Source organism: Lotus japonicus, chromosome 1, assembly GCF_012489685.1.
Source record: "Lotus japonicus ecotype B-129 chromosome 1, LjGifu_v1.2".
Lineage (NCBI taxonomy): Eukaryota > Viridiplantae > Streptophyta > Magnoliopsida > Fabales > Fabaceae > Lotus > Lotus japonicus.
This window is the reverse complement of record NC_080041.1, coordinates 73114721-73139853: the sequence shown is the minus strand read 5'-3', so window position 1 is coordinate 73139853 and position 25133 is coordinate 73114721. Positions and strand designations below refer to the sequence as shown.

Here is a 25133-nt window from a genome sequence, read left to right as displayed (position 1 = left end):
CGTGCATTTGCTCGAACTCTTTAAGAGCAATGTGATCATTTATCATACTTTTATCCTCACATTCCTCAAACTCGCCTCGCTCTAAGCTGGGGAGAGCGAAACCCAACCCATCTCCGGTTGCCATGACATGCATAATGTGTTCTTATATTTTATGAAAACCAAATTAATATTAGTTTCCTTTCAAACATTTATCAATATACATTAGTTAATAGTTAATATTCAACCAAATATTTCCTTAACTTTCTTGATTTCTTTAATCAATATTTAAATGTAACTAGCAGGGCCGGTCCTGACATTTTGGAGGCCCTGGGCAAATAATAAAAATGGACCCTTAATAATTTTTTTAAGGAACATTATCTATTTAAATTATTTAGTAAAGTAGTGTAGTTTTTTGAGAAAAGGCAACGGACGTGTGCCCCAGTCAAAAAACCGTGGCCAAAAATCTAAAAAGGCAACGGTTTCTAAGCTGTTGCATAAAAACTTTAGGCCACACTTTAGGAAGCAACTCAAGACAAAGCTGGAGAATGGAGAATCAGGCTATAAAGTGCAGCTTCCTCGGTTATGATCAGCAGAAGAAAAGGCAACAGTTTCAAAGCTGTTGCATAAAAACTTTAGGCCACACTTTAGAAACCGTAGCCTTTGGAAATTTTTTTTTGAGGCCCCTTCTTTTTGGAGGCCCTAGGCTGTGGGCCTGCTTGCACAGGCCTAGGGCCGGCCCTGGTAACTAGCTAGTAAGTCAATAATAATAATATAATAATCATAGAAATACATTTAATTGTATATAATTATATCTTTTACAGATAGTTATTAAAATCATTGATTTTGTTTTCCTGAAATTAACTAATTAATACTCCAAATTTTAAATCAATAATAATAAAAATTTGTCACATTTAAAAATTAGAGTAATGTTTGAAAAAATGAATTTGAATTTCTATTATTTATATTTAATTTTAAATTTTTTTTTATCTCTCTATATATATACACACACACGTCACTTTTCATGCTTTGACATGCATGATTAGTTTTTATATTTAATAAAAAAATTGATATTAATTACCTTTTAAATATTTAGAATTTACTTTTTAATATTTAATATTTAATCAAAATATTTATTAACTTTCTTAATTTCTGTAATCAATACTTGAATATAACCATTAAGTCAATAATATAATAATAATAATAACATTTTCTGGTATATATTTTCTAGTTTTTATTGAAATTTTTGATTTTATGTATTTAACTAAAGGGTTAATCATCTACTTGGTCCCTGTGGTTGTATGGCCGTCTGAAATTAGTCCCTCCCCTGAAAATTTGAAAATCTAAGTCCTCGCGTTTGGAAAGTGTGTGGAGCAGGTCCTCGCCGGAGTAGGGAGCTCCGGCGAGTGATGATTAGGCTTGCTGACTAGATAATTTTTTCTGACGTGGCATTAAAAAAAATTAAAAATTAAAAAATAAAAATAAAAATCCCTTAATTAATTAACTTACTCGAATTAACCCTAAACACAAATTTAATCCTAATTGAGGTCCAAATACAATCTGTATTCCTAAATTCACCCCAATTTTCAGATCATAATAAGTAAAATTAGGGTTCATGCCATCCCAATTCTCTTCTTCTCATCCCTCCCTTCGAGCATCTTTCTCCTCATCCCTCCCTGCGATCTCCTTCCCTGTGATCTCCATCCCTGCGATCTCCTTCCCTGTGATCTCCATCCCTGCGATCTCCTTCCTCTCTTCTCCTCATCCCTCCTTTCGATCCTCTGTTTCTCCTCTCTAGTGCTCGTGTATCTCCTCTCTTCGATCTCCTCCCTCTCGATCTCATTAGACATGAATGGTTCTTCTGCATCCTCCTGTCGTTCCAGGCATAGAAGTGCAGGTGGTAGGGCAAAATGTCAATGTGGAGTTCCTCTAATGCTCTACACTGCTGATACTCGTGAAAACCCAGAAAGGAGATTTCTTAGGTGCAGAAATTGGCAGGTAAGTTGGTTGTGACTTAGCTATCCAATTTGCAGCCATATGTGTGTGGTATTCCTAAATCCCCTATCTTTATTCAACACTGACTTTGATTAAATCTTCAGCTTCCATGCACATGTGATTTCTTTTTTTGGATTGATGATCCAGTTGAAGGTAGAGAACCAGTTATACCACATGTGGATACTGAGACAATGAGTTCTGAGATTGGCAATTCATCAAACCACAAGTTTGTGCAGCATGATCATGATTTGAAGAAAAAAATGAAAAAGCTGAAGAAGAAACTTGAAGTAGAGAGATTTCAGAAGAATGTTGCAAGTGTGATTGCTGTCATATGTTTTTTAGTGACAGTGTGGTGTTTATGTAAGGGGAGGGTTTAAATTGTCTCTTGTTGTTTTGAGCTGTTGTTGTGTTGTGTGGTGTTTATGGTTTAGGGTGGAGAAAATGTAAGGAGAGGGTGTGATTTGTCTGTTGTTTTAAGTTGCTGTTTTGTGGTACTAGAAAAAATGTAATGGGATGGTGTGATTTCTGTCCTACTTAATGAAATTGAACAAGAGTTGTTGTGAAATTTATTTCTCAATTTGAGTTCATACCTCACTCACCAAACACATTTATCATTGAACCCTCATTAAGATGACAACAAGTAAAGAAAAGAAATTGAATGCATAATTCAAATGAAACCACAAATTTGGAACCATGAAATTGAATACATAAGTGTGGACAAAATGACACTGCTCATTGTTTGGACAAATCTGACAGAGCATCTTAAACAGGGTTTCAACAAACAAACACTTATAATAATAGTCTTGGGCATAGTATGTGGTCCATAATCCCCACCCCGCCATAAATATTACAAAAAATCAGACCCTAGTGGCCATGTGGTCCAAATTCTGCTGAGATTCCTTGCTTTTTCCCACTCTGCAAAAGTCATCTCTTCATCCAAGGGCTATGTCAACAACACCACTGCACTGTGTAGGTAGAGCATCTCCATCGACCATAGCTTGTTCTTGATTGGGCATGGGGGTCTCTTGTGCTGCAACTGTAACTGCTACACTCTCCATCTGACCTTGGAAATTTGAGGCAGAAGTGCTTGCACCTCCATCAAAGGTGATTCCAGAAAACTGCTTGCTTTTGCTGCCTCTTCCCTTCTCAGATCTGGGAACCTCTACCACTTTTTCTTTCTGAAACAATTTAACAAGGTTAGTTTCACAGTTAACCCTTTGTTTATCACTAGAAATCCAGAATAGGGATAGATCAATACCTGTTTTCCAGAATTCACAGGCAGTGTGACAGGGGCAAGAGTATTCACAGGTTCCCTTATAACAATCCCAGGCAGAGAAGGTGGTTGGACCTGTGGGATGTTCTTGCAACTGTTTTTGTAGTGGTCATATTGTTTGCATTTACTGCACTTTCTAAAACCCCTCTTCTGGAAAAATTATGCACACCAATATTCACAACAATAAAATATGCATTAGTTTTGAGGCTTATACAAATGCATAGTATTAGGATACAAGATTAATTACCAACACATATGCATTACCTTTGGTTTCTTCTTATCAGCTGCAGGTTCATAAGTTTCAGGCACATCATTTGCTATTCCTTTTGCATCTTGCTCTGTATCAACTTCTTCTCCAATTGTTTGCATTAATCCCTCTAAATCTGCCTCATCATCATCATCTACAACTGGGTTCTTGCATCCCTTTTTGTTGTGTCCAAACTGCTTGCAATTGCTACACCTTACAAATGCTCCCCCCCTCTTCAATTTGTTTGGGTTACGGTTATCATAAGGATCCCTCCCTCTCAATTTCTTTGGCCTCCCTGCACCTTTCTTAAACAAGGGTGGCATAATACAGACAGGGTCATTTGGTGTCACAATCCACTAGTTAGGACCAGGCAGTGGTGTGATATAGTTTTCATATGTTGCCCGGAAAGCTGCCCTCTTATAGCAGTCTTCAACATAGTCCTTAGGATCATGGCGGTGGAAATTAATTGCACAAACTGCATGTCTGCAAGGAAATCTATTCAGCTCCCAAAATCCACAACAACATTTCTTGGCATTAACGTTAACAACATGCCTCTCTAAATGGACAAAATGTCGAACTTCATAAGTAGCTTCACCCACAATCCTAGGGATCCAATTCTTACACTTTGCAGCTTCAAATTTCATTCTCTTTAAAGGTCTTAGCATAATCTGTCCGCTGTGCTTGCTGAGCTTCTCCATCATAATTGGAAATCTCCCCATGACATAGGTTCTTATCCACTCCATCATAGTCAGTATAGGTTTGTCTCTGGCCATCAAAATAGCTGCATTGAAGGACTCGGAGAGGTTATTCATGACAACATCACACCTTGGGTAAATGCTAAATGCATGTCTACACCATGAGGATTTAGCTTTGTCCATCAACCATTCATAGGCTAGTGCATTCTGCTGCTTAATCAAGTCCATCTTCTCCCTCCATGCTTCTTCATAGGTAGCTTTGGCTGCTGCCATCATCAAGTTCCTAAGAAGGACTCCACCACCAAACTTTTTCTTTAAATTGGCATATAGATGCCTCACACACAATCTATGATCACAACCTTGCAGAAGCTCTTCTTTGAACACCTCCATCAAACCCTGAGGAATAATTGAATAAGCATTAGATGATCTAGTATGATATTGTAATACATAGAAGCAAAAAATGAAGGTGTAGGTGTACCTGATGAGCAATATTTTACCCATTTTATATAGCCTTAATTTGTCATTATTAATAATTATTCGTAATTAATTGACCTTGCTTGACAGAGATTTCTATTATTTGGTCTAATTACGTTTATTCTTATTTTCAGGTTTTATTTGACATCAAGGGCATTTTGGAGATTTGCGGAATGAAGATTTGATTGTGCTGGAGTGAAGATTGTATTTTAGGAAATATTAGGATTTAATTTCGGAATAAATTAAGTTTGATATCTTTCAGATTCAAACTTATTTAGGTTGTTATTTTAAAACTCTATCTTTAGGATTTATTGTTATCTTTTAGGATTTGATTTTGATTAGGATTTGTGACCTCAGCTCTTATTTAAGGGTTTGTGCTGAGAGAAACAATTACCTTTTACCTTCTACATTATTATTTTATGCAATTTTCGAATTTCAGTTATATTAGAGCTCTGCTAGGGTTTTATGCTTTTAATCCCTATTCTCTTCTCCAAATCAATTGCTGAATTCGCCCCATCCATGGAAGGCTAATCCCTTTCGAACGAATTCCTTTGCAAAGTATATCGCGCTCTTGAGGTATAGTGCTTAATAGAATTCACCTGATTAGTTTTCTTCATCTCTAATTCTGGCTTAGGTTTGCTTAATTCCTTATGTTCACGAAATAGAAGATGATGTATGTTCGCTTAGTTCATATTAGGGCGTAAACGATTCTTAATCGCTTAGTTTAGGAATCTGTGAATTAGTTATCGCTTAGTTAATTAATTCTCACGCACTAGGAAACTAATAACAAGAATTGATCTTTAGATACCCGTGATTGAGCAGCGATATACTGAACAAAGGGATTCGTCCGTCTTTACTTATCATATTAATCTGTTTTTACTTTCTGCTGATCTTTTGAACTGAATCACTGAATCACAAAACCCCCCAGTGTGTGTGCGTTGTGCATTCTTAATAATGAGTCTTTGTTGAAACGATAATCCTTGGGAAACGACCTAGGAGTCACTTCCTAGGTACTACAGTTTTCTAAATTAATTATTTGTATCGGGTACGACCTCGATCAAATTTGGCGCCGTTGCCGGGGACTATCGTCTTTACCAAAGGTTCAATAGAGTTAGTATTAGTAGTATTATATTATTAGTAGTAGTATTAACAAGTTCGATCTCTGACGCAGGTACTGGATTTGTTGGTGAAGGTAAGGATTAGTGATTTTTGAAGGATAATTAGGCTGTAACTTCAAACGGTCATATCTTTTGCTCCAAAACTCGGAATTCAACATATTATATATGCTTTTGGGGTAGAAAAAAATTTCCAATTCATTTTTGACCGCTACGCCGTGAGATCGATTCTTAAAAACGCAAAAAGAGGCCTTCCGCCAAAAGTTTTTTTCGGGTTTCGAAAAAAAAAATTTACTTTCAAGTGATTCTTATTTTAATTGGGATACTTAGTGTTGCATGACTAGGGCTAATCCTGGGTTTTTGCATCCATTTATTTCTGAAATAGATCGAGAATTTCATAGGTTAATTAGAGCACGTAGAGCTTTTGTTACTGATCCTCATTTAAGTGATTCTGATTCTGACCTTGATTTTGATTCTGAATTTGTTGCAGTTTTTGAAAACATGGCTGAAGAAGGACCGCGAGAGAGAACACTAAGGGAGTTGGTTGCACCTGATTTCACCTACGAAAGCTTGTGTATCCAGTATCCTGAGGATGTACCATGTGTACTCAAAACTGGACTAATCCATTTATTGCTTAAGTTTGGTGGTCTTGCAGGTGAAGATCCTCATATGCACATCAAGGAGTTCCGTACTGTCATATCCACCATGAAGCCTCCTGAAGTTGACAAAGATCATATCTGTTTGAAGGCTTTTCCTCATTCCCTTCAGGGAACTGCAAAGACCTGGTTGTATAACCTGCCTCCTTCATCCATTTCAAGCTGGGACGACCTGAAAAGAAAGTTTCTTGAGAAGTTCTTCCCTGCCTCTAGGACAACTTCAATCAGAAAAGACATCTCAGGAATCAGGCAGCTACATGGAGAGACTCTACATGAATACTAGGAAAGGTTCAAGACACTATGTGTGAGCTGCCCCCATCACCAAATTTCCGAGCAGCTCCTAGTTCAGTATTTCTATGAGGGTTTTCTCAACATGGAGAGACATCTCATTGATGCTGCTTGTGGAGGTGCATTGAATGACATGACTCCTACTGAAGCCAGGCAGTTGTTTGAGAAGATGGCTGCTAATTCTCAGCAGTTTCAAACAAGGAGTAATGATGCTGTTAAAGCTGTTAATGAGATTGGGACAGATCCAAGGATGGACAAGCTTGAGAAGAGGATGGAAACCATTGCCAGTTTGGTTACTTGGCCATGAACCAGAATAAACCTTCACAACAGGCAAAGGTTTGTGGCATTTGCACTAAAGACCATAATACTGATGTTTGTCCTTCTCTGCAGGAACCTACAGATGAGAATCCTGAAGCATATGCTGCCAACATTTTCAATAATCGACCTCAGCAAAATTATGATCTGTCATCTAACAGATATAATCATGGCTGGAGAAATCATCCAAATCTTAGATGGTCTGATCAGTCACAACCTGCCCAAGCACCGTTTCAGAATAATGCTAGACCATATGTTCCTCCTCCAATGCAACAACAGGCTAACAACCCTGCTGCACCGCAATCTAAAGAATCTTCATTGGAGGATATGTTGAAGCAGATGACAGCCCAAAACATGCAGTTCCAACAAGACACCAGATCCTCTATTCAGAATCTGACCACCCAGATAGGACAGATGGCTACTTCAATAAACCAGCTACAGTCCCAGAATTCTGATAAGCTGCCCTTTCAGACGGTTGTCAATCCAAGAAATGTGAGTGCCATCATCTTACGGTCGGGGAAGAAAATTGATGCAGATCATGGACCAGAGCCAGAGCCAGAGCCTGAACCTGAAAAGGAGACAGAGACCACTGCCACAAGAACCTTCCAAGTACAACCACCTTCCATTCCTCTTCCATTCCCTTCGAAAGCTATGCCAAGCAAGAAGAAGGAAGAGGTAGATAAAGGAATCTTGGAGGTATTCAAGAAAGTGGAGGTGAACATACCTCTACTTGATGCACTCAAGCAAATTCCAAGATATGCAAAGTTTCTGAAAGAATTATGCACTCAGAAAAGGAAGCTGAAAGGAAATGAAAGAGTTCGCATGGGGAGAAATGCTTCTGCAATCATAGGTAAAGCTGGTAAACCTGCTCCTGTTCCTGATGTTCCTGAAAAGTGTGAGGATCCAGGTACGTTTTCTGTTCCTTGTGTCATAGGTGATACTAAATTTGAAAATGCCATGCTAGATCTAGGAGCTTCAATTAATGTGATGCCTATGTCTATTTTTAAATCACTTTCACTTGGACCTTTGAAACCTACGGGTGTTGTCATCCAATTAGCAAATAGGAGCACGGCACACCCTGCTGGTTGGGTAGAGGATGTTTTGGTTAGGGTTGGTGAACTTGTTTTCCCTGCTGATTTTTATGTGCTTGAAATGGAAAAATGATCTTCCCGTAATACAGTTCCTATCATTTTTGGGAGACCATTTTTAAAGACAGCCCAAACCAAGATAGATGTTTATGCTGGTACACTGACTATGGAATTCAGTGATATTGTGGTTAGGATAAACATTTTTGATGCTATGAAACATCCACCTGAAGACTATTCTGTGTTTCATATTGATTTGCTTGATGAACTGCTTGATGATATGCTTGATGAACATGAATCTGATTTCCTACATGATTCTGATTTCCCTTCACTAACAGGGTCATACACTTGTCATACATGTACTGCTACTGAAATGTGTGATTCTTGCATTGATCAATTTTTGGACACTGTTGTTGTTGACTCAGATGTTAAGAAATCTGATTGCACTAACCCAGTTGTTGAAGTGCAGGCTGCAGAAACTGTATCTGCTAGTTTGGTTCCATCTGTTTTGCAGGCACCCGTATTGGAGCTTAAGCCCTTACCAGATAACCTCAATTATGCCTACTTGGAGGATGACAAGAAGCTCCCTGTCATTGTTTCCTCAACCCTTCATGAAAATCAAGAGGAAAAGTTGCTGCAAGTACTAAAGAAGCACAAGAAAGCTATTGGTTGGACCTTAGCTGACATTCCTGGGATTAGTCCATCCATGTGCATGCATAGAATACTCTTGGACGAAGGAGCGAAGCCAGTAAGACAACCACAAAGGAGACTCAACCCAGTGATACTTGATGTTGTGAAGAAGGAGATCACTAAGCTGCTACAAGCTGGAATTATATATCCGATCTCTGACAGCCCTTGGGTGAGCCCAGTTCAAGTGGTCCCTAAGAAGACAGGACTTACCGTAGTGAAGAATGAGAGGAACGAGCTTATCCCTACTCGAGTGCAAAACAATTGGAGAGTCTGCATTGATTATAGGAGGCTCAATCAAGCAACTAGGAAGGATCACTTTCCTTTGCCCTTCATTGATCAAATGCTTGAGCGCTTAGCAGGTAAAAGTCACTACTGTTTTCTTGATGGTTTTTCTGGGTACTTTCAAATTCACATTGCTCCTGAGGACCAAGAAAAGACCACATTCACTTGTCCCTTTGGCACTTTTGCCTATAGGAGGATGCCCTTTGGCCTATGCAATGCCCCTGGTACATTCCAGCGGTGCATGGTAAGTATTTTCAGTGATTTCTTAGAGAGTTGCATCGAGGTATTTATGGATGATTTCACTGTTTACGGATCTTTATTTGATACATGTTTAGATAATCTGGATAAAGTTTTGCATAGGTGCATTGAAACTAACCTTGTTTTGAATTATGAGAAGTGTCATTTTATGGTAGAGCAAGGCATAGTTCTAGGTCATGTGATTTCTAACAAAGGTATAGAGGTGGATCCCGCCAAGATAGATGTTATTTCACATTTGCCTTACCCCTCTTGCGTGCGAGAGGTGCGTTCTTTTCTTGGCCATGCAGGTTTTTATCGCAGGTTCATTCAGGATTTCAGCAAGAAAGCCCTTCCTCTCTCTAACTTGCTACAAAAGGAAGTGGCGTTTGATTTTGATGAGAAATGCAGAGAGGCGTTCGATTGCCTAAAGAAAGCCTTGACCACCACTCCTATCATTCAGGCACCTGATTGGACAGCCCCTTTTGAGCTCATGTGTGATGCCTCTAATTACGCATTGGGTGCTGTCCTTGCTCAAAAAGTGGATAAGTTACCTAGGGTAATATATTATGCTTCCAGGACTTTAGATTCTGCACAAGTGAATTACACAACCACTGAAAAAGAACTTCTAGTTATTGTGTTTGCTCTAGATAAATTCAGATCATATTTGCTAGGTTCTAGGATTATTGTTTATACTGACCATGCAGCTCTAAAGTTCCTGTTGAAGAAGGCTGAATCAAAACCTAGGTTGATCCGATGGATGCTCTTGTTCCAAGAGTTTGACTTGGAGATTAGAGATAGAAGTGGAGCACAGAATTTGGTGGCCGATCACTTGAGTCGGATAGAGAGGGATGTTGATACTCTACCCATTAGAGATGACTTTCCGGATGAGCGGCTCTTTAATATTTCAGTTTCTTTTCCAGCACCCTGGTTTGCTAATATTGTTAATTATTTAGCTGCTTCTGTTTTCCCTCCATTTGCATCTCGAGCTCAGATTGCTAAGCTTAAAAGTGATGCTAAATATTATTGTTGGGATGACCCCTATTTGTGGAAGTTTTGTACTGACCAGGTTATTAGGAGGTGCATTCCAGATCATGAGATTGAATCAGTCCTTCAGTTTTGCCATGCTTCTGCAGTGGGTGGTCACTTTAGACCCCAAAGGACAGCACGCAAGGTGCTTGATTCTGGATTTTACTGGCCCACCATCTTCAAAGATGCGTCAAGGGTTTGCAGCACTTGTGATCCATGTCAGAGAGCAGGCGGTACCATTTCTTGGAGAAAAGAGATGCCTCAACAGCCCATGCTGTTTTGTGAGGTCTTTGATGTCTGGGGTATCGATTTTATGGGTCCTTTTCCTGTTTCTTTTGGTTTTTATTATATTTTGCTTGCTGTTGATTATGTTTCTAAATGGGTGGAAGCTAAGGCCACCCGGACTAATGATTCTCGAGTTGTTGTGGATTTTGTTAGGTCTAACATCTTTTGCAGGTTTGGCATTCCTAGAGCAATCATTAGTGACCAAGGCACCCATTTCTGCAATAGGTCCATGCAAGCTCTTCTCAAGAAATATGGGGTTGTTCATAGAATTTCCACACCATACCATCCTCAAACAAATGGGCAAGCTGAGAATTCCAACAGAGAGATAAAAAGGATCTTGGAGAAGACTGTCCAGCCTAACAGGAAGGATTGGAGCAATAGACTTGAGGATGCTCTTTGGGCCCACCGTACTGCTTACAAAGCACCCATCGGAATGTCCCCTTACCGCGTCGTCTTTGGTAAGGCATGTCATCTTCCAGTTGAGATAGAGCATCGAGCTTATTGGGCTGTGAAGACTTGCAACTTGGCTCTTGATCAAGCTGGTGGCGAAAGGAAGCTTCAATTGAGTGAGTTAGATGAGATCCGCTTGGAAGCCTATGAGAACTATAAGTTCTACAAAGAGAAGACCAAAATATTCCATGATAGCTTGATTTCCAGAAAAGACTTTTTGGTGGGACAACAAGTGTTGTTGTATAACTCTAGACTTGGCCTAATGAGCGGTAAGCTTCGCTCTAAGTGGATTGGTCCTTTTGTTGTTACTAATGTGTTTCCTTATGGTACTGTAGAGATCAAAAGTGAATCCACAGATAAGAGCTTCAAAGTTAATGGTCATCACCTCAAGCATTTCCTCACTAATCCTTCTCTTGTGGATGCTACCATGGAAGATGTTTCCTTGGTTGTTTCCACCCTCCTCCCGCCATGAATCAGGGAGTTTTCTTTCTCCTTCTTTACTTTTATTGCACTTGTTCAATTCCATATTTGTTATGCTTCATTGGGACACTGTGTAGTTTAAGTGTGGGGGGGAGATTAGCTTAGGTAGAATAAATTAGATGAATAAATTGATCCATGCTTTTCTTTGAATTCTTAGGTCTTTTTTAGATTATGGGCCTTTTTCTTTCTTTGAATTGAGTCATGATATCTTGTGATGTGAATCCATGCGTTCTTGTGTTTCAAGTTACTTTTGAAAATTGAGGGGTTGAAACAATTATGATAGACTTAATTCCCCCCTGTGAGAGTTTTGAGCCTTAATTGTAGGTGGTCAACTGTATGCCATCTCTAATCTTTTTCTTGTGTGATTGCACTCTTGATTACTTGCACTCTAGAACTTGACTTGACGCTTGTTTCTACTTGATATTCACATGCACATATTGAGGTGATTTTAGGCATTTTCTTCTTTTAATTAATAAGCCACTAGCCATATAAGCCTACCTTGAATGAATTATCCTTTGATAGCCACTTTGAGCCTTTTTACCCTTCTTTTCTTTAGCTCATTACAAGCTCATAAGTGAAAAACCATGATTGACCTAATCTTAGGGAATTTTGGAGCTTTGGAATTGTTTTGGGAGTAAGTACTAAGTGGGTAAGGGTGCATTGTTCTTTAATTCTTCCGATTCTCGGTTATGCTTAGTTGGTTGTTGTAAATAGTATGGTGGTGCTGTTTTTCTTACTAGTTTTGTTATTCAGTAAAAAAAAAAAAACGAAAAAAAAGAGAAAAAATAAGAAAAGAAAAAAAAAAAGAAGGCCAAAGAGGAAAAAAAAATGAATGAAAGGATGAAGGATGAAAAGTTGAAGTGTGGAATTGGAGGAAGAGTTGCAAATCTTATGCTATGAAATTGGGTTGATTTTGACTTACTTCTTACTTATTCCCCATTGCTCCTCTATTTCTTAAGGTTTTAGCTACTTATCCCATATTGTATCCTACCTTGTCCTTGGCCCCATTACAACCTTTAAAAGTCCTTTTTGATCTTTATGTGCATGTGTTTTTGATTGTTGATGTTAGCGGCTTGTCAAGCCTATGGTAGTGTTTGTTCTCATGAAGTGCTTTGAGCGTAAACACAAACCTTAAACACTTGAGTGTAAACACTTTGAGAGCATAACTTGTGAGGTTCTATCATCTTTGTTCTCACCTCTTGGTTTGATTGGTTACTTTACATGCTTGGATGTTTGGATGATATTCATGGATTTCTTGTCTCTTTGATTCTTCACTTGATTTTGCTCATTTCTCTACATTACCTAGGATTCATTGTTAAGTATGTGATCTTTTAGGTTATTGCATGATTCACTTCTAGTTTCAAATTGGTTTTCATGTTCTTAATTCTTTATTTTGCCCAGGAGTGCAAAAGGCTAAGTGTGGGGGTATTTGATGAGCAATATTTTACCCATTTTATATAGCCTTAATTTGTCATTATTAATAATTATTCGTAATTAATTGACCTTGCTTGACAGAGATTTCTATTATTTGGTCTAATTACGTTTATTCTTATTTTCAGGTTTTATTTGACATCTAGGGCATTTTGGAGATTTGCGGAATGAAGATTGTGCTGGAGTGAAGATTGTATTTTAGGAAATATTAGGATTTAATTTCGGAATAAATTAAGTTTGATATCTTTCAGATTCAAACTTATTTAGGTTGTTATTTTAAAACTCTATCTTTAGGATTTATTGTTATCTTTTAGGATTTGATTTTGATTAGGATTTGTGATCTCAGCTCTTATTTAAGGGTTTGTGCTGAGAGAAACAATTACCTTTTACCTTCTACATTATTATTTTATGCAATTTTCGAATTTCAGTTATATTAGAGCTCTGCTAGGGTTTTATGCTTTTAATCCCTATTCTCTTCTCCAAATCAATTGCTGAATTCGCCCCATCCATGGAAGGCTAATCCCTTTCGAACGAATTCCTTTGCAAAGTATATCGCGCTCTTGAGGTATAGTGCTTAATAGAATTCACCTGATTAGTTTTCTTCATCTCTAATTCTGGCTTAGGTTTGCTTAATTCCTTATGTTCACGAAATAGAAGATGATGTATGTTCGCTTAGTTCATATTAGGGCGTAAACGATTCTTAATCGCTTAGTTTAGGAATCTGTGAATTAGTTATCGCTTAGTTAATTAATTCTCACGCACTAGGAAACTAATAACAAGAATTGATCTTTAGATACCCGTGATTGAGCAGCGATATACTGAACAAAGGGATTCGTCTGTCTTTACTTATCATATTAATCTGTTTTTACTTTCTGCTGATCTTTTGAACTGAATCACTGAATCACAAAACCCCCCCAGTGTGTGTGCGTTGTGCATTCTTAATACTGAGTCTTTGTTGAAACGATAATCCTTGGGAAACGACCTAGGAGTCACTCCCTAGTTACTACAGTTTTCTAAATTAATTATTTGTATCGGGTACGGCCTCGATCAGTACCTTTTGTTGATCACTAATAAAGACCCATCTAGATGATCTAGCAGGATCTATGTCACCCATCAATAACTCCATAAACCACATCCAACTGTCTTTGTTTTCTGATTCAACCATAGCAAAGGCAAGGGGGAAGTACTGCTCATTAGCATCTCTACCAATAGCAGACAATAGAATTCCTCCATGCTTGGTCTTCAAATGGCATCCATCCAAGCCAATAAATGGCCTACACCCACTAAGAAACCCTCTCTTACATCCATCCAAGCACATATATAATCGGCTAAATCTAGGATGCAATGTAGTCCTTGGAGACACAAAATTCATCTTGCATGTGTTACCTGCTGCCCTTCTTCTTAGTTCATTGGCAAATCTCCACAAGAGAGTATACTGCATATCAATAGCTCCATCTACCTCTTTAGTAGTCAATTTCTTTCATTTCCATGCTTTATATCTTGTAATTCCAGTCCCTAGATTGATTCTAAAGTCATCAACAATCTCATTTGTGCTTATTTTGTTTACTGTCCTCACCTTGTTCAACAATTTCTTCTTCACCCATGTAACACTAGCAGACTTGTTGTCAAACACCCTGGCACATGTGTGTTCATCTATAAGTGTTTTGATTCTACATGTCTGCTTGTTCCCAACCTTACTACATAACATGACAAATGGACACCCATCAGTTCTGCATACCACCCTACACCTTATGCTATCATTTTTCTTGTAGCTAAATTCCCTACCATTTGCAACAACATGGTCAACTAGAGCATTTTTGAACTCTTGTAGGGAACAGAAGTCCATCCCTAGTTTGAATCTGAAATCTGCATTGAGATCCTCTTCATTGAACCTTGGAAACTTTCTTCTAGGAAGTTCTTCAAGGTCACTATCAGTTGGAACACTTTCTAGGTCCTCACTCTCATATCCTCCATCATAGTCTGGGTCATCCCCCTTACCTTGGAGCATCAGTTGGTTGATATGCTCATTCAACAGTGCCTCTGCCTCAACAAAAGCTGAGTTTGGAAACCCATCTTCATTCCCAAGGTCTCTCTCTTCTTCACTGTCTTCAAGCCTTATGCTCTCCTCGGAAATGTCACTATCACTGTTTTCTCCATCTTGGTTGGGAATATCAGCAATCAAATTTGCATTGGGAGCAACTTCAGGACTTTTCTCAGCATTATTCTCAGCATGATTCTCAGCATCATTCTCAACATCATTCTCAACAACTTCAAAAACTACATGATTCTCAGCATTATTCTCTGCATTATTCTCAGCATTACTCTCAGCAACTTCAACTTCAATCCCAGTTTCATCATTCACTTCATCAAACACTTCAGGGACAATATCTGGGAGGACAACATCCTCATGAACAGCCTGTGAAGAGCCATATTCAACTCCTTGGACTGACATATCATTCTGGGACTCATCATCATCATACAAAACAATAGTTGTACAGGGCTGGCCCTCATTGTTTGTCTTTCTCATCACTGCTTGCAGTCTATGTGACTACCTCACAGCCTTGGTTTTACCTTGGTGAACATTCTTCTTTACTTGTTTTTTCTCCTTTTCCTTTTTTCCAGCAAGCACAAAACCAGGGACACCTTTAGTCTCAACAAACATCAAAGCTTCATTGTAACCATTACTAGTAGCATACTTAGCTAACTCCATAGCATCGTTGTCAGTCTTGTACCTCCTGAATTTGTGTTCAATAATATCCTCAGCATTTACCCACCATAGATCAAACTCTTTGTAACCCAATTTCTGGACAAGTTCCACAGTATCAAGGAAGGACCATCTATCCTCATCCATATCACGTAGCACAGTTCTACCACCCCCAAAGTAGTGTCAATAAGGAGAAGTACCAAACCAACCACCATGCCGCACAACCAAGGAAAACACCATCCTGAAACAATCATTGTTCAGTCAAACAAAGACCAAAAATAGCAACCCAAGAACCCAAGCATCCAAACCAAATCATACCCACCCAAGCAATCCTTACACCTAAGAACGAGAAAACCCCAAATAATCATGCCCCAACACAATCGATAAACCCCCAAATTTGCAAAACCCAGTACGAAGGACAAAACCCCAAATAAGAAACCCTAAACAATCACCCACTAAATTCCCACAGCAAGAACACATGAGTTATTCGCAATCACCAACTTCAAACGACATACACAACGAAGACGCAAAGAAGAAGCAAGCTTACCTCAGTTCAAACGCGAGCTCCCAACTTCGACTTCGCCTTCTCACAGTTGCTCAAACTTGCTGCAATGGAGAGAACGCGACTAGGAAGAGAGGCTTGAACTGAGGTAAATGGATGAAGTTGGTTGATGGTTGGAGATGATGATGCAAATGGATGAAGATGAGATGCGAGAGAGAGGCTTGAAGATGAGATACGAGTGAGAGGGTTGAAGATGATTAGGGTTTGAAATTAGGAACCTGGGTTAATTGAGGGGGGAATTGTGGATTATCATTGGGGGGAGTAATTGGATATGTGTTAGTCAGTTAATTAGGATTAAGTTTGTGTTTAGGGGTAATTAGGATTAAGTTAGTGTTTAGGGTTAATTAGAGTAAGTTAATTAATTAAGGGATTTTTTTTAATGCCACGTCAGAAAAAATTATCTAGTCAGCAAGCCTCGTCGGAGCTCCCCACTCCGGCGCGGACCTGCTCCACACACTTTCCAAACGCGAGGACTTAGATTTTCAAATTTTCCGGGGAGGGACTAATTTCAGACGGCCATACAACCACATGGACCAAGTAGAGGATTAACCCTTAACTAAATAATGCTTCAACTTTCAAGCCATAAAAATAACAAAATATGGTCACATATACAAATTAGTAGTATATCTAATAGAGTATCGTTTTACAAAAATGGTGATGGATCATCATATCATATAACCATCAGATATATATATTCCTACCAATATATCATACATTTAATGTTAAATATCCATATATGTAGAGAGATGAGCTCTGCTAGGGCTCAGCTCCCTGGAACGTCTGCATGGCGATTCCGGCCACCGCATAGGAGGAATGTGGAGGAGCGTCAGAGTAACCGGTGGGGAGAGAGATTGAAAGAGAGGCAGCGTCGAGAAGGTGTGGTTGGGGGCTCCTTTTCAGTTTTCATTGATGGGTTCAGAGAAAGTGGTAGTAAGGAGATGGTGACAGCGATTTTTATGAAAGCAAGCCCGATGAGGGATGTGTACTTACAACCACGACGAAGGGAGGGAAGAAGATTCAGGTTTGGCTTTGTTCGATACGAAGATGACATGGATGCTCGGCGGGCGATTAGAATGTTCAATGGATTGAAGTTTCAAGGGGTGTTTCTGACTGTAAAACGAGCGAAGTATAAGATGAAAAGGGCTCTGGGTGCTTCTAATTTACGTGAGAACAATACAACATTGAAGTTTGAAGTGAAGGGAAAGGTATGGAAGCCAAAGGTGAAGTCAAGTGAGGATGCTAAAAGGAAGGTGGTGGAGGATCCAAACACAAATGCAATGTACTCTATGGATGATGATGATGTTATGTGGATACAACAGTGCGCTTGTGCAACGACACATGGGTTACAATCAATTGAAGCTGTCCGAGAGAAACTTATAATGTTTGGAATTACTAACATCATCCTTAAGGTGTTGGGTGCATGTGATGTGTTGCTGGAATTTGAGTCCAAAGCTGACATGGAAACTACTCTCTTGGAGGCAAAGAGTCCATTGGAGGAGATCTTTGATTGGGTGAAACCATGCTCGAATTTCATGGTTGGTAAATCGCATTTGATATGGGTTAGAGCTTGGAAGGTTCCGGTTGGAGCATGGAATATAAGGGTTTTTGCGGCTTTGGGTGATACATTGGGAAATTTTGTGTGCGTAGATGAGATCACAGCTAGAAAGGAGAGGCTCAACGATGGGAGATTGCTGGTGCAGACATCTAATCCGCTTATCAAACAACAGGTTATGGATGTGAACATAGATGGCACAATTTGTGAGGTGCTTGTGGAGAAAGAGATGTCGGTGTATCAAGATTGTTTGAGTCTTCGTCAGAAGGCAGTATCACAAGAGCAAGCTTTCGTTGCCGATTCAGAGGATCAGAGTCAGGGGATCGATGAGGAGGAGGTCATGGATACACCAGGCAAAGATGGTGATGAAGAAGGCATCACCGACGGCAAAACGGTGGCAACGGTGGACTACCCAGTTACGGTGCCGGAGGCGTTACAATCATAGTTACCTGGTTCGCGGTACACTCCGGTACGTGGTACGGGTTCGGGAACGTGGAACGCGACCGGTAAAGTATTCGGTACGAGGGGGGTATACATAGTCGGTTCGCTATTTGGGTTCGCGGTACATTCTAATCTATTAACTGGTACACTCATGTAAATTTTTTCACAAAAAATAAAAAAAATAAGTAGCAATTTATAAGTAGCCTATATGAATTAGACTATTCACTTTCTCATTATTAAATATTTTCTATCTAACCAAATGATTGGATTGAAACGACACATTGGTAAGGAAAAGAAGTTTATATCCGTTTATATTTGAACAAATCACTCTATTAAATTGGCACATTGAATTGCAAATTTTCTAGGTAAACAAATGAGTCTACATTTTCCAATACTTATTTAAGAATTTTCAATTATTGATAATTGAAAAACCATTATATTTACAGTCATGATATTAGTATAATGGTTTAATTGCAACTTTGGTCCCTGACGTTTATTAATGCCACGATTTTGGTCTCCCACCTGATTTAATTACATGGATGGTCCCCAACGTTGTAGGTCGTGTGCAACGTTAGTCCTACCGTTTATTTCTTAATGGAGGAGGCTTACGTGGATGTATAGTTGGAGAGAAAAAGGAGATCTGAGAAGAGAGAGAAGCACGTGAGTATCACATGAACTTTATATAAACCCATTATACCCAAATCTGAAACCCTAGGAATCTAAATCGTGTTACCTTCTTCGTTCTAGAGAGGTCAGGGGTTTGGGTATAATGGGTTCAAATAAGGGTCACGTGATACTCACGTGCTTCCCTCTCTTCTTATACCTCCTTTCTCTCTCCAATTGGACGTCCATGTAAGCCTCCTCCATTAAAAAATAAACGGTAGGACTAACGTTGCACACGGCCTACAACGTCGGGGACCATCCATGTAATTAAATTAGGTGGGGGACCAAAATCGTGGTATTGATAAACGTCGGGGACCAAAGTTGCAATTAAGCCTAGTATAATTTCATCTGCAACAATGAATGCTTTACGTTTCTCAGTGGTGCAAGATTCTAAAATTTAAACTCTAAACCATTTATTGTATTACAATAAAATCAACTTAGAAATTTTTTTTAGTACACTAAACATAGAGTACCAGTACGTGAATTACAGTGAACCGGTCATAGAGTACCAGTACGTGAATTACAGTGAACCGGTACGTAAATGTACCACGAACCAGTTCATGTGAACCGGAACGTGGTACGCAGGCTAAATAACGAATTTGGTAACTCTGGTTACAATTTTTGAAAGAGGCGGGATATGGGGTGCAAGAGTTAATGGGATTAAAGTGCTTTGAAAATTTGTTAGAAACGGAAGAAGCATTGATGAAACAACAGGAAGAAACTAACGTCATGGGACGTGATTTCAATTTGCAATTTTGGAAACCAAATAATTGGGTCTTAGTAAATGCTTTTAATTCACGCTAGTGGCAGGGAGATAGTGTTGCCGGAAATTGGGGGCGTAAGTTTTGGAATTGGAATGATAATATGCTGAAAAATTCCAATTCAAATTCTCTGGTGGTGAGGCAATTTTTGAAGAAAGGGACCCATGATGCAAATGAGGATACTGAGGTGGTTTTAAACAAAGCTTTAGTGACAAGGGCTCACGTTTTTAATTATGATGGTGTGATTCAAAGCATGTTGAATGAAAGGAGATTTTCATTACGTCAAATAAAAGCGGTGGCAAGATTAAAGGGGACAAATCGGATCACGGAAGTTGTAGAACCTGTAATTGAGGAGGGCTTGATTCAACAGACCGCCAGTGAGAGGGAAAGAAACAACAGTGACGTAAAAGACTTTTACAACGCAGAGAAGGATGGAGTAAATGTTGCTAATGATTTGTTGTTTGATGAGCTGAAAACAGTGGATCAAAGAGAAAGAAAAAAACGGTCCAAAAAAATACAAAGAACCAAAGCTCGAGAACCAGAGGAAAGGAAGGTTAAGAGGAAGCGAGGGAGACCAAAGGGAAGTAAAAACAAGCCTAAGGTTGCGGTAACTCCTGAGTTCGCTTGGGATGACGATGATGGTTTTGTCCTGGACCTTAAAACAAGAGCAAAGGAGACTTGGAAGTTAGGTAAGGAGTTGGGTTTGGTGTTTAGAGGGGACGAAGAGGTGGCAATACAGGGACTTCAAGATCAAATCGCAAAGAACCATCCCCATCTGGCAGAACACTGACTTAAGATGGGGGCACCATGTATTCACGGAATGGCATGGCAGATTGTTTGGCAAAAAGGGGGAGGGAGAGAAATATTGCTTTTATGGAGTAGGATTGAAGAGGTCGCGTAGTTGATGTTTTCTGAAAAATAGGGGTGTTACGTTGCAGCTATCTTTCCCTCTGGGTCTTTGACAGTTATTGAATTTTTGGTTTCGGTGACATTACTTATGGTGCATGGGATTGATACCATGGGCTCTGCTAGGAGATGGGGGAGTATTTTGATTATTGGCGTGCTGGTTCAGGGGAGTGTATACCTCTTTTGGGTGTTATAATTTTAGCTTCTGGTGCTTTTAATTCAAGCCATTGGTTTAGTTCTTTTACCTTCGTGATTGCAGGGGAGAGTTTTAATCCAAATTGGTTTGACAAGGTTTTGTTTTGGGAATTAAAGGTTCAAGGTTGCAGGAAGGATTGTTGTATTCGAATGCAGGGGTCTTGACTACATGGAGGAAGTCTGTTGGGATATGCTAATTTGGTGTAATAGTGTGCTAGAAGGAAATGTATTGGGCAAAGTACTGAGGGGTTACTAGTTTTGTGGTTTTTATGTTTTGATATGATATTGATATTAGATTGTGGGTTTGTGTGGTTCCCTTAGGTTTACTAGAGTTTTAAGTACTCTTTTTCCTTCACTAGGATTTTTTCCCATTGGGTTTTTCCTAGTAAGGTTTTAATGAGGCACATTCTCTATGTTTTGGCCTTAACGATGGGTTTGGGAGAGGATTTTGTAGGGACTTAATAGAGGGGGTTGTCCTCATGCTTTCTTTCCATTTAATAATATTCTTCTGCTTTCAAAAAAAAAATATCCATATCTGTAATAATAGGAAATTCCAATTCTTAAATGTTGTATAATTTTTTAAATATTATAAATTGAATTAAAATTTCAAATTATAAAATTTTCCTTTAAATAAATATATAAACAAGCCTTTTTCATATGCACCTAAAACAAGCCTTTAAATACATATTATACTTTTAAGAAAATTCAGTTCCACTCTTTTTTTAAATCTTTTCACAGTATTAATATTTAGAAAACATAGTAAATAATAATTTTTATTTAAAATCTTACAGTATATCAAAACCAAAAAAATATTTAAGTATAAAAGGTGTTTAAATTTTACTTAATAAGTTAAAAAAATTAACTAAATTTATAGTCATACATTTTACTTTAAAATATATGTTCTCTTTTTTTTTTTCAAAAACTGAATATATATTATTGAAAGGAATATTACATGAGAACAAACCCTCTCATGAAATGGGTCATTGTCAATCCAAATATAGACAAATAGAAAAATGGCTTATTTCCCATATTACCAAAAGAAATCATGAAAAATGGCAACATAGAGGGAGGCGCAGAATTTTGGAACATTTTACGCAGATTCACAACCCTCACTTAAGAAATGGATCATTGGGGATTGCATGAGAAACTTTCACTCTCCTTAGGGAAGTCAATGACCTCGACACTTCAGGCATTTTCGCCACTGCTAGAGCTCTTCCCATTAGGCCCTCTTGCACTCTTCACCTTCTGTGCATCCTTCTCAAGAAATATGCGATACACAACCCAATTTGATATCTAGATTTGAGTCACAAAGTTTAGCAGTCATATGATATTGGTGATGAGTAAAACAAAACGATCATAAGAACTCAAAAAGACAATACTCTAAACCGACTCAATTTTGAAAACAATCATTGTTCTATTCTTTTTTTTTACCTTAGATTGTTTAGCTACTAACACAAGGCGGAACTCATGCATCACCCATTTGGTCATCTTAGCTGAGGCTCCTTGCAACTCCCAGAAAATTAAAGTGTTCTTCTTTCCAATCACCTCATTGTTTTGACGGATAGGAATGCATTTTCCTTTCTCCACAACCTTCCATTGACCACTCCCTGCAATTCTTATGTCAAGGCTTTCTAGGTCACGACCCATAGTGTTGTAGAAGAAGCACTTCCTTTCGTTGAAAATATTTCCATCTACAAAGATACGCAAACCCAAATTAAATTTAAAACACCATATTTGTTCAATTCCCACTTGTCAACAACACATAAACATTTCATGGGACATGGAAAAATTGAATTAAAATTGAATTTTCTATGATAAAAACAATGCTCTCCAACTAGTACAAAAGCCACCAAAAATTAAATGGATATTTTGAAAAATAGAGAGAATTCAAAAAAGTAAAAATTTATTGACCTCCTCCAGGTAACCCCCATGGCTCTGTCTGAAACACATTGAAATTTGGGATTATTTGAACAGGAAGAGGTTGAGCGAAGGCCCTCCTCTTCAGGTAGAAATTCACAAGAACCTCATCAGTGGGATCAAACTTGTAACCAGGTAGCAACCGAACACTCCCATCCTTGTCACAAGTTATGAGGGCCTCCATCTCAAATGACGTCATCGCAAGTGTGTGAAACTCTCTAAATGGATTAGTGTAGTAAACTTGTGCGGCTAGAACATCAATTTATAGCTACAAGATATGCATTGCCATCCGTGTTTGTGTGTGTGTGAGAGAGAGAGGTTTAGGGTTTAGGGAAAGGAAGTGACAAAGCACTATTCGAGCACTTTAGTCATGTAAGTGAGGGCATTTTATAGGGGAAATTATTTTATGCACATCCTAAAGGGGAATGAGTCAAATGCTTTGAATGATAATGAATAATTTTTTTTGACGGGATAATAAATAATTATAAAAAATATTGTAGTTAAAAAATTTATAATAAGAAATGCTAAATTTAGAAAACTTCTACTTTTTATTTCCTTATCATTTTCCTTAATAGATTAAGTCATATTATGGCCTTCAACTTTTTAAAGTATATAAAATAGCACTTATGTTAACCTTTAGAAGAGTATGTTTGTTGACAAGCACATTACAAGAGTAATGAGAATGTATATGAATAGTCAAAATAATTTTATTTCATCAATAGGAATCCAAAATGTAACTTTTCTAATTGAACATACGTCATTTATTTATGATGAAAGGATAAAAAAAATTATTGAGAATTACTATTTAAAATATAGTTATTATATAACTCCAATTCATTATACCTTAATACTTTCTAAAATATAATTTTTCTAATAGTAATTAAATTTTAAGTTATTGAATTGATAAAAATTCTTCAATTCCAAACTTTTCTAATTGAACATATGTAATTTATTCTTTCAAAATAAAATATGTAATTTATTTATGATGAAAGGATAAAAACAATTATTGAGAATTACTATTTAAAATATAGTTATTACATAACTCCAATTCATTATACCTTAATACTTTCTAAAATATAATTTTTTTGATAATAATTAAATTTCAAGTTATTGAATTGAATAAAAATTCTTCAATTGCATAATTTCAATATAGTGGCCCATTAAATGGAAATAATTGTGGGGTGGCCATATTCTTTTGGGGTTCAATTATTTCCTTGTATTGGCTTTAGTAGTTTTCTGTTTTATTAAGTATGTTCTGTTTGTTGTTTTTGCTTAGCGAGACTCAAATGCACTTTTAAGAGATCGTGTACTCTTTTTTCTTTACAAGGTTTTTATCCCAATGGGTTATTTCTATGAAGGTTTTAACGAGGCACGTTCCCTAGGTGTGGTCTTTGGAGTGGTATTGATTGGTAGGATTTTGTTGATTTGTCATATTTGTAAGAGATTGTTCTCATGAAATTTACCTATCTATCTTTTGCTGTAAAAAAAAATAATACACTAATAATCATTGTTTAAAAAAAATCAATAAATTATTTGATTTTTTTTAAAGCGAAATATATCAACCAAGATCATCTATGGTATTCATACTTAGAGAATGTGCCTCATTAAAACCTTACACTAAGAAAAACTGAGAGGGATAAAAACTTAGTAAAGGAAAAAGAGTACCCATTATTTAATTTAAAAATAATTAAATTGAAACTATGTGGTTAATCAAGTATTTATTCAAATAATAAAAAAATTAACATGTTCTCTCATATTTATTTCAAAAAAAAAGATGTTATTTGATATTTTAAATAATTATTAATTTTAAATGTTATAATTATTAAAAATCATTTCATTTTCAAATGAAATGTAATAACTATTCATTTATAAGCATAAAATAATATCATAGTCACTGACTGTTATTATTTCAAAATAAAAAAATTCTAATTCTAACTAGCCTATATTAATATTTTACAGAATAATAATTTTGAATATTTAATATGTTCTAAATTTATGGAAAGTATATAAATGATTAAATCATTTAAATTTAAAATATATTAAAAAACTAACATAAAATACCACATTGTAAATTCATTTAAAAAATTAATTTTTTTTAAGTAATATACAAAATAGTATAAAATTTATTAAATTCAATTGTAATATGTTTATAAAATTTCACTTAAGAAACTACTTAAATGTTCAATAACCTCAACATGCCATCTCTTATTTGAAATAATTAATAATTTTGAGATTTTATAATTATTAAATATTGTTAGATACAAAAATACAATAATAGCTAATTAAAATAAAATAATATCATAATCACTAATTTAATATTTCAAAATTATAGTAAATATTTAATAACTCTAAATCATTTACCTTAATAGTTTGTAAAATAAATTTTTTATTTGTAATTAACTTTTAATTTTTTTGGATTAAACATAAACTTT

The 25133-nt window shown here is 37.2% G+C and overlaps 4 protein-coding genes across 4 annotated transcripts; 2 read left to right on the top strand and 2 right to left on the bottom strand.

Moving 5' to 3' along the window:
• The first annotated feature begins 1824 nt into the window (after positions 1-1824).
• LOC130745292 (uncharacterized) lies at positions 1825-2348 on the top strand. The gene is made up of 2 exons (XM_057597469.1): positions 1825-1974; positions 2076-2348. The coding sequence occupies exons 1-2, from the start codon at positions 1825-1827 to the stop codon at positions 2346-2348; spliced, it is 423 nt and encodes a 140-aa protein (XP_057453452.1).
• Positions 2349-3847: 1499 nt separating this feature from the next.
• LOC130745284 (uncharacterized) lies at positions 3848-4687 on the bottom strand. Its single transcript, XM_057597459.1, has one exon. The coding sequence runs from the start codon at positions 4685-4687 to the stop codon at positions 3848-3850; it is 840 nt and encodes a 279-aa protein (XP_057453442.1).
• A 2117-nt stretch (positions 4688-6804) lies between these two features.
• On the top strand, positions 6805-8198 carry LOC130745282 (uncharacterized). The gene is made up of 2 exons (XM_057597456.1): positions 6805-7011; positions 7110-8198. The coding sequence occupies exons 1-2, from the start codon at positions 6805-6807 to the stop codon at positions 8196-8198; spliced, it is 1296 nt and encodes a 431-aa protein (XP_057453439.1).
• Positions 8199-21969: 13771 nt separating this feature from the next.
• On the bottom strand, positions 21970-22900 carry LOC130745269 (NAC domain-containing protein 83-like). Its single transcript, XM_057597441.1, has 3 exons — positions 22696-22900; positions 22216-22475; positions 21970-22077 (listed from the first exon to the last, which is right to left on the bottom strand). The coding sequence occupies exons 1-3, from the start codon at positions 22898-22900 to the stop codon at positions 21970-21972; spliced, it is 573 nt and encodes a 190-aa protein (XP_057453424.1).
• Between the last annotated feature and the right edge of the window lie 2233 nt (positions 22901-25133).